At 37.8% G+C, this 18,077-nt stretch overlaps 1 protein-coding gene across 2 annotated transcripts in view; it reads right to left on the bottom strand.

Annotated features, from left to right (window-relative positions):
• The window catches only part of LOC127658969 (ceramide synthase 6-like), a 46,512-nt gene that overhangs the window by 8,129 nt on the left and 20,306 nt on the right, over positions 1–18,077 (bottom strand). For both annotated transcript variants that reach the window (XM_052148557.1, XM_052148558.1), the window contains exons 4-6: positions 17,243–17,300; positions 10,655–10,705; positions 9,429–9,521 (exon numbers count right to left, since the gene is read on the bottom strand). In XM_052148557.1, the coding sequence (XP_052004517.1) occupies positions 9,429–9,521; positions 10,655–10,705; positions 17,243–17,300 (202 nt within the window). The remainder of the gene's footprint in view (positions 1–9,428; positions 9,522–10,654; positions 10,706–17,242; positions 17,301–18,077) is intronic.

Here is an 18,077-nt window from a genome sequence, read left to right as displayed (position 1 = left end):
AAGTTTATGTAATCAAGAACTGTCATTCCTACTCTGCAGTCCCCTTCATAAATGTCTGGATATATTGGCTAAATTAAAAACTATTTTAAGGATGGAAATCATAACAATATCACAATTCAGTGAACATGACATACATTTTAAATACTTTCACTACTTTGAAAAACTCAGCAGAAACCCTGCGCTCGAACCAAATCAAATTTAAGACTTTTAAAGACCTTTTTCAAGACCTGAACAAATTAAATGAATACCGTATCCCCATACCAAAACAAACCAACTCAATCTCAGAATAAATCATGCATCACAGACACTTACTTAAACAAGCAGGGGCACACATTCAAAATGGCCTTATTACTTAACAGTAAAACAGGGTAGGCTAACTGCAAATTTAAAATACTCGAGACATGTTTTCCACATATACAGTTAAAGTCAGAAATTGAAACATTCCCTGTCTATGGTCAGTTAGGATCATTACTTTATTTTAAGAATGAAATGTCAGAATAATAGTAGAGAGAATTATTTCAGCTTTTATTTCTTTCGTCACTTTCCCAGTTGGTCAGAAGTTTACTTACAATTTGTTAATATTTGTTAGCAATGACTTTACATTTTTTAACTTGGGTCTAATGTTTTGTGTAGCTTTCCACAAGCCTCTCACAATAAGTTGTGCCAATCCTCCAGACAGAACTGGTGTAACTGATTCAGGTTTGTAGGCCTCCTTGCTTGCACACGTTTTTCAGTTCTGCCCAAACATTTGCTATCAGATTGAGGTCAGGGCTTTGTGATGGCCCCTCAAATACCTTGACTTTGTTGTCCTTAAGCCATTTTGCCACAACTTTGGAGGTATGCTTGGGGTCATTGTCCATTTGGAAGACCCATTTGCAAATGAGCTTCCTGGCTGATGCCTTGAGATCTTGCTTCAGTATATCCACGTCACGTTCCTTATGGTGCCATCCATTTATAAGTGCACCAGTCTGGGCCCTGTCTGCCGGCAGGTCATCCCCGCCTTCCTGAGGGGGATCTGGGAGGGGACAAGGGGAGGGAAACAACAATTTGTTGGTTTTGTAAACCGTAACGGTGATGATACCAATCTAAATCAATACTAATATTTAAAAAGAGAGGGAAAGGCCAATGTGGAGTGGCAGCGGGAAAGAGAGAGAGAGAAAAAAAATATATAATGATTTATATTCTCCAATTTCTCCGGTTCTCCAATACGCCATAGCCTGGTCTTTGGTCACTCATCCACCCTCTAGTGGACGACAGCCACTCCTCCCCGGGCGGATCGGAGCCAGTCCTCCGGCCCCTGGCGGACGGAATGCCCCGCTGCTTTTTCAGTGGACGGAAGGGTCCAGCGGTTCTCCAGCTCAGGCGGTCGGCCAGGAGCCCCTCCCTGCTCACGGTCGGCGGTCCTCTGAACCCACCATGTTTTAGCAGTTGGTAGGGGTCTCCTCCACCCCTGGCAGGTGCACTAACTGCTCAAGTTGGTCGGCTAAGAGCCCATCCTCCCCTCGTGGTCGGTGGCCGTTCCTCCGCTCTCAGGCAAATGGGCTCCTCTGTCCCCGGCGGATGACCGTGGCTGCTCCGTTGGGGTGGATGGTAGTGGCGAGGACTCTACTACGGCACATCCCTCCTCCTTCCCAGGTTGCGGCACCAGTGTAACAAAGTTCAGTGGAAAGGAGGAGGCGAGAACCGGCTTGACAATATAAATAATAGTTTAATGATTAACTTAAACAAAAAGACAAACACATGCCGGGAAGCTGCCCATAAATCTCTCTCTCTTTCGAACTGCCATCTCCGGTCGCCTTTTTCCCTCTCGGGCTTGATCAGATTGAGTGCAGAATCATGGCCACGCCCGCCCTCTGCCCTGCCACACTCACCCTTTTTCCTCCAAACATAATGATGGTCATTATGACCAAACAGTTAAAAAAAAATTCATCAGACTAGAGACATTTCTCCAAAAAGTAAGATCTTTGTCCCCATGTGCACTTCCAAACTGTAGGCTGGCTTTTTTATGGCAGTTTTGGACGCGTGGCTTCTTCCTTGCTGAGCAGCCTTTCAGGTTATGTCATACATACTCGTTTCACTGTGGATATAGATACTTGTCTACCTATTTCCTCCAGTATCTTCACAAGTTCCTTTGCTGTTGTTCTGGGATTGATTTGCACTTTTTGCACCAAACTACGTTCATATCTAGGAAACAGAATGCGTTTCCTTCTTGAGTAGTATGATGGCTGCTTAGACACGTGGTGTTTATACTTGTGTACTATTGTTTGTACAGATGAATGTGGCACCTTCAGGCATTTGGAAATTGATCCCAAGGATGAAGCAGACTCGTGGAGGTCCACAATTTTTTTTCTGAGGTCTTGGTTGATTTCTTTTGATTTTCCCATTAAGTCAAACGAAGAGGCACGGAGTTTGAAGGTAGGCCTTAAAATACATCCACAGGTACACCTCCAATTGACTCCAATTAGCCTATCAGAAGCTAATTGTCTAATGGCTTGACATCATTTTCTGGAATTTTCCAAGCTATTTAAAGGCACAGTTAACTTAGTGTATGTAAACTTCTGACCCACTGGAATTGTGATATAGTCGATCAAAAGTGAATGATTCATTTGATTCATAGAATGGAACTTTTAACTTTAAAGGCACTTTAACTTTGAAATACACCGGGGACTCTTATTTTGAAATGTTTGCGCTTCACTGCTTCCAGCTGCTCAATCAAACAAATAAGGGATATAAAATGTGCACCCCTACAATAATCTAAAACGTATTACAATATAAACAATTACCATTATGGTAAACATTACCATATTTCATAAACACTACATCATCATCAACAGTTGATCTTTAGTGATAGCTTGTAATACATTTCCGGTATGGCCTAATGATTGTAAACTGATCTGCAACAGCTGGAAACACTCACAAGCCCCACGTGCTTGGAGAAATTACAACAGTGCTGCGTTTTCACTTTGAAGGACACAGCGTATTAATTTATTTGTATTTATATGAAGTTTGATAATAACATTAAGTCATATTCAAGATTCCTGTCTTTCTGCCCTCAAATTGAAGACCTCTTGAAATAAAAATTAAGACTTTTGTTGTATCATCTAAGATTTTTAAGACTTTTTATGACCTTAAATTTGTGAAAACTGAATTTAAGAAATGTTAAGACTTTTTAAGGATCAGCGAGAACCCTTGAGAGAATGTTGTCATTTTCCTGGGTGTTGTGCACTAATGTATAGAAATGGAAAATTGGCAACTTCTTTAACGGAGAGTTGACCCAAAAATTATCTCCTTATATTCTCATCCCAGATGTGTATGAATTTCTGTCTTCTGCAGAACACAAATCAATATTTTTAGTGGAGTGGTGGTGGTGTAGTGGGCTAAAGCACATAACTGGTAATCAGAAGGTTGCTGGTTCAATCCCCACAGCCACCACCAATGTGTCCTTGAGTAAGGCACTTAACTGCAGGTTGCTCGGGGGGATTGTCCCTGTAATAAGTGCACTGTAAGTCGCTTTGGATAACGGCGTCTGCCAAATGCATAAATGTAAATGTAGTAGAATATTTCAGCTCTGCAGGTCCATACAATGCAAGTGAATGCGAGACAAAATTTAGACGCTCCAAAAAGCACACAAAGGCAGCATAAAAGTAATCCATATGACTCCAGAGGATTAATCAAGGTCTTCTGAATAGATCCAATAGGTTTTGGGTGAGAACAGACCAAACTGTAATTCCTTTTTCACTATAAATCTTGACTGCAGTATCCTTGGAGATCATGATGTCAAGCTCGAATATACTTCCTGCACATGCATCAAGCACTAGGAAGTGTAATCGAGCATGAAATCATGACAGTGTTTAGAGACTGCAATGGCCAAATGTACAGTGAAAAAAGACTTACATTTTGGTCTGTTCTCACCCAAAATCTATTGGATCATTTCAGAAGACATGGATTAAACCACTGGAGTCGTATGGAGTCATTATATGCTGCCTTTATGTAATATTTGGATCTTCAGAGTTGTAGTCAACATTCACTTCCATTGTGAGGACCTCCAGAGCTGAAATATTATTGTAAAAATCTTCATTTGTTTTCTGCAGAAGAAAAAAATTAATTATACACATCTGGGATGGCATGAGGGGGTGTAAATGTTAAGAGAATTTTAATTTTTGGGTGAACTATTCATTTAAGGAATACTCAAGGTGTTCATTTTTCCCCCTTCTTTAATTGAAAAGTTCAAAGAAAATATGTTTTTTTTGGAGAATATAGTTTTAATTGGTTTATAGTTTTTTCCCCTGTGTCCTCATTCTGTTGGTCTTTTTCAAATTCCCTTTGCCTAACACCTAACGGTGAACCCGTTCTCAAATCTCACCTGGCACTGCAGCGCATACACTCGACAGCCCGAGGCATTTATTCTTAATGTGTTGGGTGGTGTGGGGTAATGTGGTTTATATAGTGTCAGGTGTGCTCACCTCCAGGCTTTTTGGTTATCAAAGACATTTTTGCATGCACACTGCATGGATTCGAATGGGTGAAGTGAATGAACACTATCATATGTCTTCAGAAGATTTGAAATATAGTGCACAAGTGATATGGAATACTTTTATGGTGCTTTTAGGAGCTTGACAGCCACAATCATGGTCCTCTAATCCCTCAACATTGTATTTCGCGAATGAAAAAAGTAACTCGTTTTGAGGAGTAAATGATGGCAGGAATTTATTATATATTTATATTGCTCCTGCAGTAGTATAACTTATTATTCTTTCTATTATTAGATGTTTTACAAGTAATTATGCATTATAAAAATTTTGTAACGCTTCACAATAAGTTTCTATTCATTAACATTAGTAAATGCATTAGGTATCATGAACAAACAATTAACAATATATTTTTTCTATTTATTAATCTTAGTTAATGTTAGTTAATAAAAATACAATTCCAAAACCAAAAAGTTTATTTAGTTTTAGTTTTGTTTGTTTTTCTTTTGCAATGAAAAGTAACTTAATTATTCAGCAAAAATGTAATGCATCTCATAACATTTCTTTAAATAGTGATGGGACGATGTTCATGTTCCTACATGTACCAGTAACCAACTGCAGTGTTTTATTCACTTGCTAGTTTGTGCATTTTTAACACTAAACATTAAAATGTTAAAACTTTAAAATCAAATCAGAGGTGAGACAAACTCTATTCACACTGAGGAAATACTGTTGAAAAAAGCTGCTAAGATGTGATGTGATGTTTTGTGAGTCCCACTGTTGCATCATGGCATTGTACAGACTCAGCAGTGCAGGTTAATGATGGAGATGAAGATGAGGTGGAAGTGCAGTGGACCGAGAGTCAGAATAGAAGCATGGCAAACCAGAGAGGGGGCAGTGGACATCCTCAATGCATGCTGAAATTTGAGCATGGAAAAAACTGAAAGGAGAAAGAAAAACTTGATTTGCATTTCCTGATGGAAAAAGTGCAGTGCTTGCAAGACAGCAAATAAATAGTGTTAAAGTTTTAGTTAAGTTAATATTTAAGGTTTTGCACAAATGAAATGCCACATTGTAGTTGCTTTGCTGTGGCCATGACACTCAGTGCGGGTCTTGTTTACTGTTGGCTTTAGGGCCGTTCACATCGAACGCGTTTTTGCATCCATCTATGCTGTTTCTTAATTGGTTTTCTGTTAACACGCACAAGGTCGATGTCTTTGACTGTTCTGCCTCATCTCAACTTTATATTCTCTTGTGCAGGAGTGCTGTGTTTTTTAGATTCTGTGTCAATTTAAACAGCAACTTTTAAAATAGTGAGCAAAAGCGCGCACATCCAATAGCAAAAACGCTCACCTAAAAGGGAAAAACAGTTGAAAATGAACAAATTCAGCACACCACCGATCCAAAAACAGATCACTTATTACATTTTCAGCTTGGTGACGTTTTGATCACTAAGGTGGGAATATAATAAATAATCTTTTTTGGAGTGCCAAACATTTTTTTTTAAACTTTAACTTTTAAAAATATGTTTTGAGTTACCAGCATTCTGTTCTATACGTTGCGTTGCATCTAAACTTATCAGTGCAACAATGGTGCAATCGTTCATTCTGCTATAAATGATTAATTGGATACAAAAAAAATAAGGACCAATCACAGTCCAGTTTGCTGATAGACCAAAGAAATTATACCAATCATAATTCAGAATACAATCATTGTGATGACGTCATTTAAATGGTGAACATTCCATCAGTGCAAATCAACAAAGATTTTGAAGTATGGAAACTATGGGGCCAATGTTATGAAGGATTTACAAGCAGCAAATGTATTTCCTAGGTAAATAAACTTCCGGCTGTTAATGGCATTTGTTTTATTTAAGCAGCCCCGTTCTGTTATCATTGCACATATAGAATGAAATGTATCACTTTACGTGGTCATGGCATGTCATCATATTTTAAATATTGGATGTACTGTAACTATATACAGGTCAGAAAGTGATTCTATCACACTTTTCTTATGATAACATGCATAATGTTCAATTGTTGTGGCTATATATATATATAAAAAAAACCTAAACCAGAACATTTGAAAAATATCAGTACAGTACTGCCTTGCAAGCCCTGTAAAAAAATTACAAATAAATAAAAAACAACAACAGAAAACATGGCAATGATCGGCAGAGAAATGAGGGGGTGTTCAGCCTGGTGCCAATGGGTGAATGAAAGAAAGAAAATCGTAAGTGTGCAGATTGCAGGTGCTAATTGCGATTTCAAGGAGCCTTTGAGAGAAACTGTCCACCTGTTTAAACAGAGGCTAAGAGTCTCCTGCATTACACCAGAAAACAAATAAACCTTCAACATAGAGTGCTCATGACAACTGCAGGAGAGCACTTTTACACTGAGAGGACACTGGCGTAATCAACAAGGGACAATTAAAGAGCCTGTGGATCTGAATGAAGCTTGTGGCAACCGTCGAGGGCAGTCTGTGGATTTTGTTGTTTAGATGTGCATGCATATACATGAGATTTGATTAAGACTGACATTGTGTCCTAATCAGGCTCGATGCAATAAGTATGCGAACTGGGGCTGCAAGATTATGACAAAAATCATAAATGTCGATTATTTTCCTTGATAAATCACAATTATTAATTTAGATTAAGAGAATCTACATGAAGAAACTTATTTTATTTAGAGCAACAGCTTTGTTAACAGCATGCCATATTCTTTAGGCTACACATCCAAAGCAAGCTGAGATTGTATTCATGTGAAACTGAAAAATCCATCAGACTGTGATTAAAAACCATAGACTGTAAAAAAAAAGATGGACGACGCCCCTTCGCTCTTTTCCATTGGTGAAAACCGAAGCCGCCAGTGTCCTGATATAGCGCTGACATCTTGGGACTTGAGTCTGCGCAGTTGCGATTTCGGGACCAGACCTGCGCAGTAGTGAGCAGGAAGTAAAGCCGCGAAATCAAGGCCCCGCCCTCACTCTCGCCGAATCAATTGCAAGCACACGCCCCTTTTGACTTTTGATTATGACAGTGTGAAATAATTAATTATAGAAATCTAGATATTAAATTTAAAGCTCCAATCTCCTCAGTCCTCCGAAGATCCCGAAAAAAAGTCAGTTGGTGCTTCAGTGACTACTTCGCTCAGAGAACCTGTCAATCACAGCTGTCAATCATGATGTCACAGCACCGTTTTTATAGCATCAAATAACTAAAAACAAACTTATTTTGAAAACAAACACTTGAAATGACATCAACGTGATAGAAACTATCTTCAGTAAATGACAGAAACTGTCTTTGTAAAAAAGATTTGTGAAATGTAATTTAATTGTTTAATTGGTCTCACGTCCCGTTGAATAACATGGGGAGGCGGGGCTTATGACCTATACTAGGACCAGTCACCGGGGGGCGATCGAGACGTTTTGGCTTCACATTTTGAGGGCTTGTGCGCCACACCTGTTAAAAACTCATTCTTCATGCCATACGGAATTTGCGTGTGCAGAAATCTGCAGAGAACTCCACAGAATTGGGACAGAAATTGTTCAATTGTTTTTATTTGTTTATTAAATATTTTGGCTAATTTTACCATTTATAATTGAATAATAAATCAGTACGTTTCACACATTTTACCATATTTAAATCTATTCTGCAAGATTTTGCAGATTTACAAAATCAACACAAAAAATGTAAAAAAATAAAAATAAAAATGGTTTGGTTACAATTCTCAATGTTGCCAAAACAACACATTGTAAATAGAAAAAGATTAAATAGATTAGATTTAAATGTGCAATCTTGCATATTTTTCAGATGAATTTTGCAGCTCTAATGTAAACACCGTAGCTTCAAGCTACGCATAAGACTGGAGCTTTCAAGCTTAAAAAAAGGATGCAAAAGCACTATATAATGTCATAAGTGCACCATTTGTCTTGTACGGTATGGTCCAAGTCTTCTGAAGCCATACAATTGTATTGGAACACTTTCTAATGCTTTTGCATCATTTGGAAGCTTAAAGGAATTGTTCACCCGAAAATTATAATTCTCTCATCATTTCCTCACTCTTATGCATACTCAAACTTTTATGACTTTGTTCTGACGGAATATTTGAACACACACTACCGGTCAAAAATGTTAAAACACGACTAAAATGTTTTTCATAATCTTAAATATCGATTGATCTGAAGGCGTATGCTTAAATGTTTGAAATTAGTTTTGTAGACAAAAATATAATTGTGCCAACATATACATTTATTTCATAATAAAACTAAAATTGTATATAAAAAAAATAAAATAATCTGAAATTGATGACTTGGAACAAATATTAAAGAAAAGCAGCCAATAAGTGCCCCACATAGATGGGAACTCCTTCAATACTGTTTAAAACCTCAAGAAGTTGGTTGAGAAAATGTCAAAAGTTCATGTCTGCAAATTCTAGGCAAAAGAGGACTACTTTGAAGATGCTAAAATATAACACAGTTTTGATTTATTTTGGAATTTGTTTAGTCACAACATAAATCCCATAGTTCCATTTATGTTATTCCATAGTTTTGATGACTTTACTATTAATCTAAAATGTGAAAAATAAATTATAATAAAGAATGAGGAAGTGTTTCGAAACGTTTGACTGGTAGTGTATATGTTAGTGTTGTTAATTTTTGGGTGAACTATTCCTTTGAATAAATTAACATTATAAAACAGATAAAATATTGAATGCTGAAAATCTGAGCTGAATATTATTCTGAAGCAGTTTAGTTTTAAAACATATCAGATGTTTAAAAAGGAAGCTTCCACAAACCAGAAAACCCTTCAGCCCATTCCCCAGAGGAAACAAGAGAATCAGATGCCATTGTTAATAAACCCAAGCACTGGTCCTCTCATGAGAAACTCAAACCACTGAAGCAGACACGTCTAACCAGAACAAAGCATCTCTCGAATTTCGAAAACTCGTATTTGCGTACCTTTCTTCTGATGTCTGTGAACTGTGTGAAGAGCAGAGACAGGTAGAAGGAGAGCTCCAGTATGTAGTAGTAATGTAAATCCGCCGTTATTGGCTATAAAAACCACATACATTATGGTTAACAAAATAATAATAATAATAAAAAGCAGTTTCCTTGTCACAATAAATGCATTTAAGTTTAAGCACAGTTACAGGAATATTTCACACATAAAAAAATAAAAAATAAAAATAAAAAAAAATCTGTAATTATTTACTCACCCTTGTGTTGTTCCAAACCTGTACGCTGTGGAACACAAATGCGGAAATATTCGAGAATCTTCACGCAGCTCTTTTCCATACAAGGACTGTTCAGAGTGATCGCAGCTATCAAGCTCCTTTAAAAACAAACTATAAGGGTAGTCCCTATAACTTGCTTGCTGTATTCCAAGTGATGTAATACGATGAGAAACAGACTGAAATTTAAGTCGTTATTCACTGATAACATTTCCCTTTGCTGAAGCTCTGAAATCTAATTTATGTTTGCATTCTGTTCAAAATTGGCACATATGCAGATTGGAGAATGAGATTTGAGAGCTACAGCAGAGGGGAATGTTATCAGTGAATAACAACTTACATTTTAGACTGTTTCCCACATCAAATGGGGTGGCTATGGCTCAGGTGGTAGAGCAGGTCGGCCACTAAATGCAGGGTTGGCAGTTCGATTCCCAGCCCACATGACTCCACATGCCGAAGTGTCCTTGGGCAAGACACTGAACCCCCAAGTTGCTCCCAATGGCAGGCTAGCACCTTGCATGGCAGCTCTACCACCATTGGTGTATGAATGTAAGTGTGAGTGTGTGTGTTTGTGATTATGTGAATGGGACACAGTGTAAAGCGATTTGGTAACCGCTAAGGTTAAAAAAGGCACTCTATAAGTGCAGACCATTTACCATCAAACTATCATATGGTCTTAGTGGCCTCTGAATATAGCACACAGGTCATATGAACTACTTTTATTATACTTCTGGAGCTTGACAGTTGTCATTGTATGGAAAAGAACTGCGTAAAGATTGTTTAAAAAGTCTCCTTTTGTATTCCACGGAAGAAAGTTCCTGTATACAGTTTTGGAACAAACTGATGGGGAGCAAATTACAATTTGTATTGTTTGGTGAACTATCCTTTAAGAACAGTTGATTAGTAGCATTTAATAATTATTTGTGATAAAACACTAGATAGTATAAAACCTACCTGATAGGGGTAGTTGTACCAGCACTCTCTGGTGTTCCACAGCCACGGAGTCTTTAAAATCAGACATAAAGAACATACAACAAAGAGACGTACATGATCTATGGAGCACAAAATGTATTTTACTGTACATTCAATTATAAAAAAGACTTAAAATACAATCATTATCCTAAATGCTTTCATGTACTGTATTTGAAATGTATTTTCACCTAAAAAACACATAATTTTTGGCATTAAAGCTTGGTATTGTGCAACGTGATTTTTCGGAGAGAAATTTCCTGTGTGTGTGTGTGTGTGTGTGTGTGTGTGTGTGTGTACACTCACTAGGGGAAATACACTGTAGAGTGGATAATTAGCGACTTTGCTGTATCTTTCTCAAAGGCCATATACAAATAAAAATTTCATTTGAAGCCTCTGGATTTCAATTTCATCACTCTGGATCTGCCTGCTTGCTAGAAATGGAAGGTGCCAATGTTCATATAATTCTGTGTTCTTGAAATATTGACGCAAGACCTCATTCTTCTTTCCATGCCATTTAAACGAACAAACTTAGACTTTACTTTGCAAGTTTAAGTTAACACATTTTTTGTTTCAGATAAACGCATTTACACATGCGTCTGTTACCACTTTGATAAACTGTTTGTGTTGACCGCAGTCTTCTTTCAGCTTATTTTATTAAATCGGCTGGGGTGTGTGTTTGGGGGTTGTTCTGGAGCTTCTTTTTTTGCTTTATTGGAAGTATGAAAATCATACAAACTTTCTGTTTTTGTACTAAAAATGGCTAAATTAAGTGTTGTGAAAAAGTATTTGCCCCTCCTGATTTCTTCTGTGTTTGTATGTATGTGTGTGTGTGTGTGTATATATATATATATATATAAAATCTCATACTAAATTTGTTTTAAAACATGCTAACATAAAATCTTATCAATCCGAGTAAACACAAAATACAGTTTCTAAATGATAATGTTATTTATTGAAGCTAAAAAGTTATCCAATACAACCCCCTTAGTACTAAATCTCCCCCCTAACCCCCACCCCCCCCTTAGTACTAAACCCCAAAATCTGAAACTGCATTCATAATTGGGTTCTACTGGACTAGACACCCCCAGGCCTGATTACTGCCCCTGTTTCAATCAAATCAACACCTACACAGAACTGTTTCAGCAGCATGAAATTTGATAAAAGGTCACACCCTGAAGCACACTATCTAAAGAAATTCCAAAAATGATGAGGAAATAGATGATTGAAAAACTTCAGTCTTGGAATGGTTACAGAGCTATTGCAAAGGCTCTGATACTCCAAAGACCCACAGTGAGAGCCATTATCTCCAAATGGAGAAAACTTGGCACAGTAGTGAACCTTCCCAGAAGTGGCCGACCTTCCAAAATTCCTCCAAGAGCACAGCGACGACTCTTCCAGGAAGTCACAAAAAAGACAAGGACAACATCCAAGGAAATGCAGGCCTCTCTCGCATCAATAAAAGTCACTGTTCATGAATCCACTATCAGAAAGACACTGGGCAAAAATGCCATCCGTGGAAGAGTGGTGAGGCGAAAACGACTGTTAACCCAGAAGAACAATAAAGCTTGTCTGAATTTTGCCAAAAAACACCTTGATGATCCTCAAAACTTTAGGGAGAATGCTTCGAAAGTGGAACTGTTTGGAAGACAGGGGTCCCGTTACATCAGGAGTAAATCAAACACAGAATTTCACAAAAAGAACATCATACCTACAGTCAATCATGGTGGAAGTAATGTGATAGTATGGGGATGCTTTGCTGCTTCAGGGTGACTTGCAATAATTGAGGGAAACATGAATTCTGCTCTCTACCAGAAAATCCTAAAGGAGAACATCAAGTCATCAGTCCATGAGTTGAAGCTCAAATGTAACTGGATTATGCAGCAAGACAAAGATTCAGAGCATAGGAGTATTTCCACCTGTAAATGGCTCAAAAAAAGCCAAATTAAAGTTTTGGAGTGGTCTAGTCAAAGTGCTGACTTAAACCCAATTGAGATGCTGTGGCAGTACCAAAGAAGAATGGGTCAAAATTCCACCACAGCGTGAAAGACTGATCTCCAGTTATTGGTTGCAGTTGTTGCTGCTAAAGGTGGCACAACCAGCTTTTAAGTTTAAGGGGGCAGTTAGTTTTTCACATGGATGATATAGGTGTTGGATAACGTTTTTGCTTAAATTTTTATATATATATATATATATATATATATATATATATATATATATATATATATATTTTTATTTTTTTTTAAACTGTATTTTGTGTTTACTCAGGTTGCTTTTGTTTTATATTATATCTCGTTAAAAGATCAAACAATTTATTATGAAAAATACACAAAAATAAAAGAAATCAGGAAGGGGCAAATACTTTTTCACAGCACTTTATATTGGTTACGTACAGAATAATGTACAGTCATTATCGCACAATAAACCTTGGCAGAGTGATCATATCATTCTAAAGTGGTTTATTTTGTGCAAATGACATGCAGACTATAATTAAATAAATGGACACGAAATGTTGATTTTGAGTTCTTAATTTTATTTGGCGAGAAGAGCGTGCGCAATAATGGGAGAGACATGAAACCATGGCACAGTTGCATTACAAATCTTACCTTGGGCAACAGTCAATTATACAGTTTAATGGTCATTAAACAAAACATTTGGCCAATCAGAATCAAATATTCCATGTTATAATTCCTACCTAGCCTCATAGAATAAGTGTTACTATCACTACATTTTTCCAAACTGACTATTACGTGCCTTGTTCTACGTTTCACTGCAGTTTCCTGGTGAAATGAACACTAGAGGCGCTACAACAACTGTGCATTTTATTCATTTTCACAATCACGAGTACAGTGACTAATTATACTCAGAAGACTGAGGATTGAAACAAGTAAAACACTCAAGCTGACATGTGAGATGAAAGTGTTATAGAAGCGATTTGAAAGGACGTGGTTGCTTTAGAAAATTTGCTTTTCATTTCATATTTAGTTTTTGGATACTATCATTTAGGTTCAAGTTTTAGGCCAAGTAAGGTACGTTTTACTCATTAAAACCACCTAATAATCACGTTAAAACCACACTATTTCACTCACTTTTGGCGCCCCCCGCTGGACATTTCACTAGGTAATTGCAGCGAAACGTGTAATAAGGCACGTCATTTCTTTTTGCAAAAATGTTGCTACGGTCACGTAATGTTCATGAGATCAGGCTGAATAATGCACATAATTTTTCCCATAGACATGATAACTATAGTAAAATAATATTTGTTTTCCCCCACGCCAAACCACTCCCCGATTGCACAATTTTGCGTGTTTTATTTCAGTGCAAAATTCCTGTGTTTTATTTACTAACTACTCACTCTAATAGTGCTACATCTTGAGTATTTATATGAAGCCATGCCTTTTTAGCGCAAACACACCTCCCTTTTATGTAAATTAAGCTCATTATAAATCGCACTTCATTTACAAAACTGTGCTATTTTCCTGATGAAATAAACATTGATTACTGCCTGAGGAAAGCAGGTGTTAAACATTATTTTATCTGCATAATTCCTTTAGTGAACTGGGTGCTAAACCAGCACTTGCAAATAAACAGCACTTTTACAAGGCACTGTTCACCCCCAGTTTCGCCCATGTCTCCGTAATCTCTTCTCTTTAATCAGAGATGAAAGAGATAGAAGAACAAACTGATGAATTAATCTGTCTTTTCAGTGCTTTGCATAATAGTTCTGCTGCCAGAATGAGTGGATAGACATTGTGAGCTGTATTGGGTTTATGTCACTCCTGCTACTATTAATAACACAGGCAGGAGACTGTCCAGCCTGCAATGAATGAACTCAGCATCGTGCTTTGTCATGCAAGTTCAAACAGTTCACATTTAACCTAGTTTCTGTAAAGTCTATTGCTGTAAATATAAAGCACTCATTTAGTGTGATTCATTTTAAGAAATCAACGTAATTAATAGGGCTAGGTATTGATACCGACTTCCCAATTCGACTCCCAATTTTCGGCTCTCGATTCCGATTTCTACATCATATGACATATAATACCAGTACCGCCACTCCCTATACGCATATTACGCAAACTTGGGGGCACCCTGGGGGCGCCAGAAACTCCACTGGCTGCACCTCCTCGCCCATTATATGTTATTCAAAGATGTATAACATGTAAAGTGTGGTGTTGTTTTATGTTGCTTTGTTACTTTATGTAGATTTTATGCAGATTTTTCAGCACTTTGGTCTACTCTGTAGTTGTAAAGTGCTATATAAATAAAGGAGACAAAAGAAAGATTAAAGACCCGTTAACTCAGTAACGGATTAATTAATTTGATTAATTAAGCAGCGTATCACGTATTCGATTACTGTACATTATTTAACCGATTGACAACCCTAATTAAGACCGTTATCAATGAGCATTATTATTATGAGATTATGTATATTCATAATATTAAAGTACTTAATCAGCTCTGTTCTGGTACAGATTTTTTTCGAGTTCTAATGTGCAAATGAAACTTTATGATCAGTTTAATTGCTACATAGGATTCATAAAGATGGCGCCTGTTCTGCTAAATATGTTTGCATAGAGAGGGAAAAGAGAGTGCACTATAGATAGAGTGATGATTTATGAATATCTTTTTGAGGAAGAAGTGCAGAGAGAGGGAGAGAGAGAGAGTTTAGGGTGTACTTAAGATTTTACTGTCTCTTGGCGCACAGCACGACACCACAAATAAAAACGAATCTCTTTTCATCTTGTCTGCATGTTCAGTTCCAAATAACTAAGAGCACCCAGTGGTTTGTATTTGTTGTTATGATCCCAAATTAAATAAGTGACACTCTATGTGAGACATCTATTTTGATAATGTTGTTATAGTCAAAAATGACAAAGCTTCTCTTCTGGACAGCTTGCAGTTGAGAATCAAATGAACATTCACAGACAATTTCTGCTTAACTGGCGTCACCAACCAGAATTGCAAAAATAATGAATATTTTCAAACTGGTTTCCCGAACACTCCCCCATCTGCCTTTGGTCGTACAGAAAAAAACGGGTAGTCCCGCCTCAAACTAACATCGGGCTGTCGAGAAGCTCAAACAAACAGCAATGTTTTGTGGGCACCACAGAGCCACAGTGTTTTCACTTTTCGGTGGGAATTAACATATAAATAGCTTGCTTAAACAGTACAGTACCGTAATTTCCGGACTATAAGCCGCAACTTTTTTCCCACGCTTTGAACCTCGCGGCTTATACAATGACGCGGCTAATATATGGATTTTTCCCGCTTTCAAATTTTATATATATAAAAAAAAAAACATTCTGTGACGTGCTCAGTTTTTTGGCGGCGTGAAGCTTTCATTAGACCAATGAAATTGCCGAACGGGTTAAGGTCAAAACAACTTTTTTGTTTACTGTTTAGATTAAATCGATTGCGCTCAAACTTCCCATCATTCTGATTACGATAGTAATTTTGTCAACCTCACCATGGCAAAGACATGGAGAAACGCATAGGATGCTGCTTTCAAGTTGAAGGCGATTGATCTGGCTGTTGAAAAGGAAATAGAGCTGCTGCACGGGAGCTTGGTCTTAATGAGTCGATGATAAGACGTTGGAAACAGCAGCGTGAGGAATTGACTCAGTGCAAAAAGACAACTAAATCTGAGGCTATTCAACTCCGACACCGAAGGAGATGACTTCAGTGGTTTCAGTGCACAGGACGAGGAAGATAGTGACCAATGACTTTCTTGGTAGGCTACTGTTTACTGCAAATGTTTTATTACAAGCCGTGTGTGGCAGCGGGGGCGTGGTCAAGCGCCCGTCCGGGAGAGAAAAGCTGTAAGGGCGCTATACACCTGCGCTAAATTATGTCTAACACCGGTGTCTAATTTCAAGTGCCCTGCTTCACGTGTCCTTCTTGGGAAAACTGTCACACAGGCACCAGTGTGACAGTTTTCAGCAGGGCACTTGACGTTCCAGGTAAGGCTTTTAATGGCCACAGCAATGTTTACAATCAATTTTATAAAGTTTCTCAATTCTTCTATACGCCAACACTAGACTGACGTGTGTCACTCTCTCAGCTCTGTGGCTGCTGCCTTTTTATGCCGCTCTCCCCATGCTTACTGAAATTAGACACCGGTGTTACACATAATTTAGCTCAGGTGTAAGCGCCCTTACCGCTTTTCTCTCCCGGACGGGCGCTTGACCACGCCCCCGCTGCCACACCGTGTTTCGTTAAAGCCTATTTATTTTTGCTACAAGCCGTGTTTCGTTAAAGCCTGAGTAAAGTTCATTTGTTTCAATGTACCGGTAGGCACCTACGGCTTATAGACAGATGCGGCTTATTTATGTTCAAAATAATATTTTATTTAAACATCAGTGGGTGCGGCTTATATTCAGGTGCGCTCAATAGTCCGGAAATTACGGTAGTTGTATCTGCATAATGAAATGGAACAAGAGAAAGTAAACACTTCACCTTTAAGATTGAGGGCAAAAATGAATAGTAGCCTACAAGAAATTTCAACATGAAAATTATCATTTTACTTTGTAACGTTGAACATCAATTAATCAACCAAAACAGATTGTTTACCTTTTTCAGGAATCGTACTCCATAAGTAAATATATACAGGTAAAATGTGAATCTCCACCTGTAAAGAAAACACAAAACAGTGCATTCAGTAAAATGCTGCTAATAAAAGTGCATTAAAGAATATTCTGGGTTCTATACAAGTTAAGCTCAAACGACAGCATTTGTGTCTCGCGCCTGTGAAACATAAATGCCACCAGTTTAACCCGTTTTTTGTTTGTTGTTTTTAAGCAAACAGTTTATCCAGAAGAGATGTATACATAGCTGACAATGTTTAGTTAGATGCCATCGACAGAGTCTCCATGTTTAGTTTGAATGTCAAAGCAGCTGTTGTTAAACAGCGCGTGCGCTCTGGACTGTAATGTACGGGTTACCCAGAGACCGCAGGACTGATGAGAGAAACTACAGATGAGAGAGAAAGACTGGAATACTTCATATGATATTCCAGTAGAAGACAGACACATCTCACACTCGCCATTAATCACATCATTAACAACTAGTTGTTCAGTTCGGTTCCATACACACTGCGTGGAATTTTTGAAAATGTGGTTTTCACTACCTTCATTTTTCAGGAGTTCATTCAGTTGTAGAATACAGTTGTCACTGAACCGCTTTGGATAAAAGCGTCTGCCAAATGCATAAATGTAAATGTAGATGAGCGCTCGACGGGAAGAAAGAGCTGGATTTTCGAGAGGTTCGTGAAAACATTTGGTATATGATAATAGTTTTATTGATATGTAGTTTTTATCATTAGAAAAGGGAGTTAAAGGTGACAGGTAACTGAGGAGGAGAGACTGTTAGAATACGTGCTAAAGAGATAAATAAATGAGCGCTCCAC

The sequence above is a fragment of the Xyrauchen texanus genome, chromosome 18, assembly GCF_025860055.1.
Source record: "Xyrauchen texanus isolate HMW12.3.18 chromosome 18, RBS_HiC_50CHRs, whole genome shotgun sequence".
In the NCBI taxonomy this organism is placed as follows: Eukaryota; Metazoa; Chordata; class Actinopteri; order Cypriniformes; family Catostomidae; genus Xyrauchen; species Xyrauchen texanus.
The sequence above is the reverse complement of the archived record's forward strand: the minus strand, read 5'-3'. Positions and strand labels throughout refer to the sequence as shown.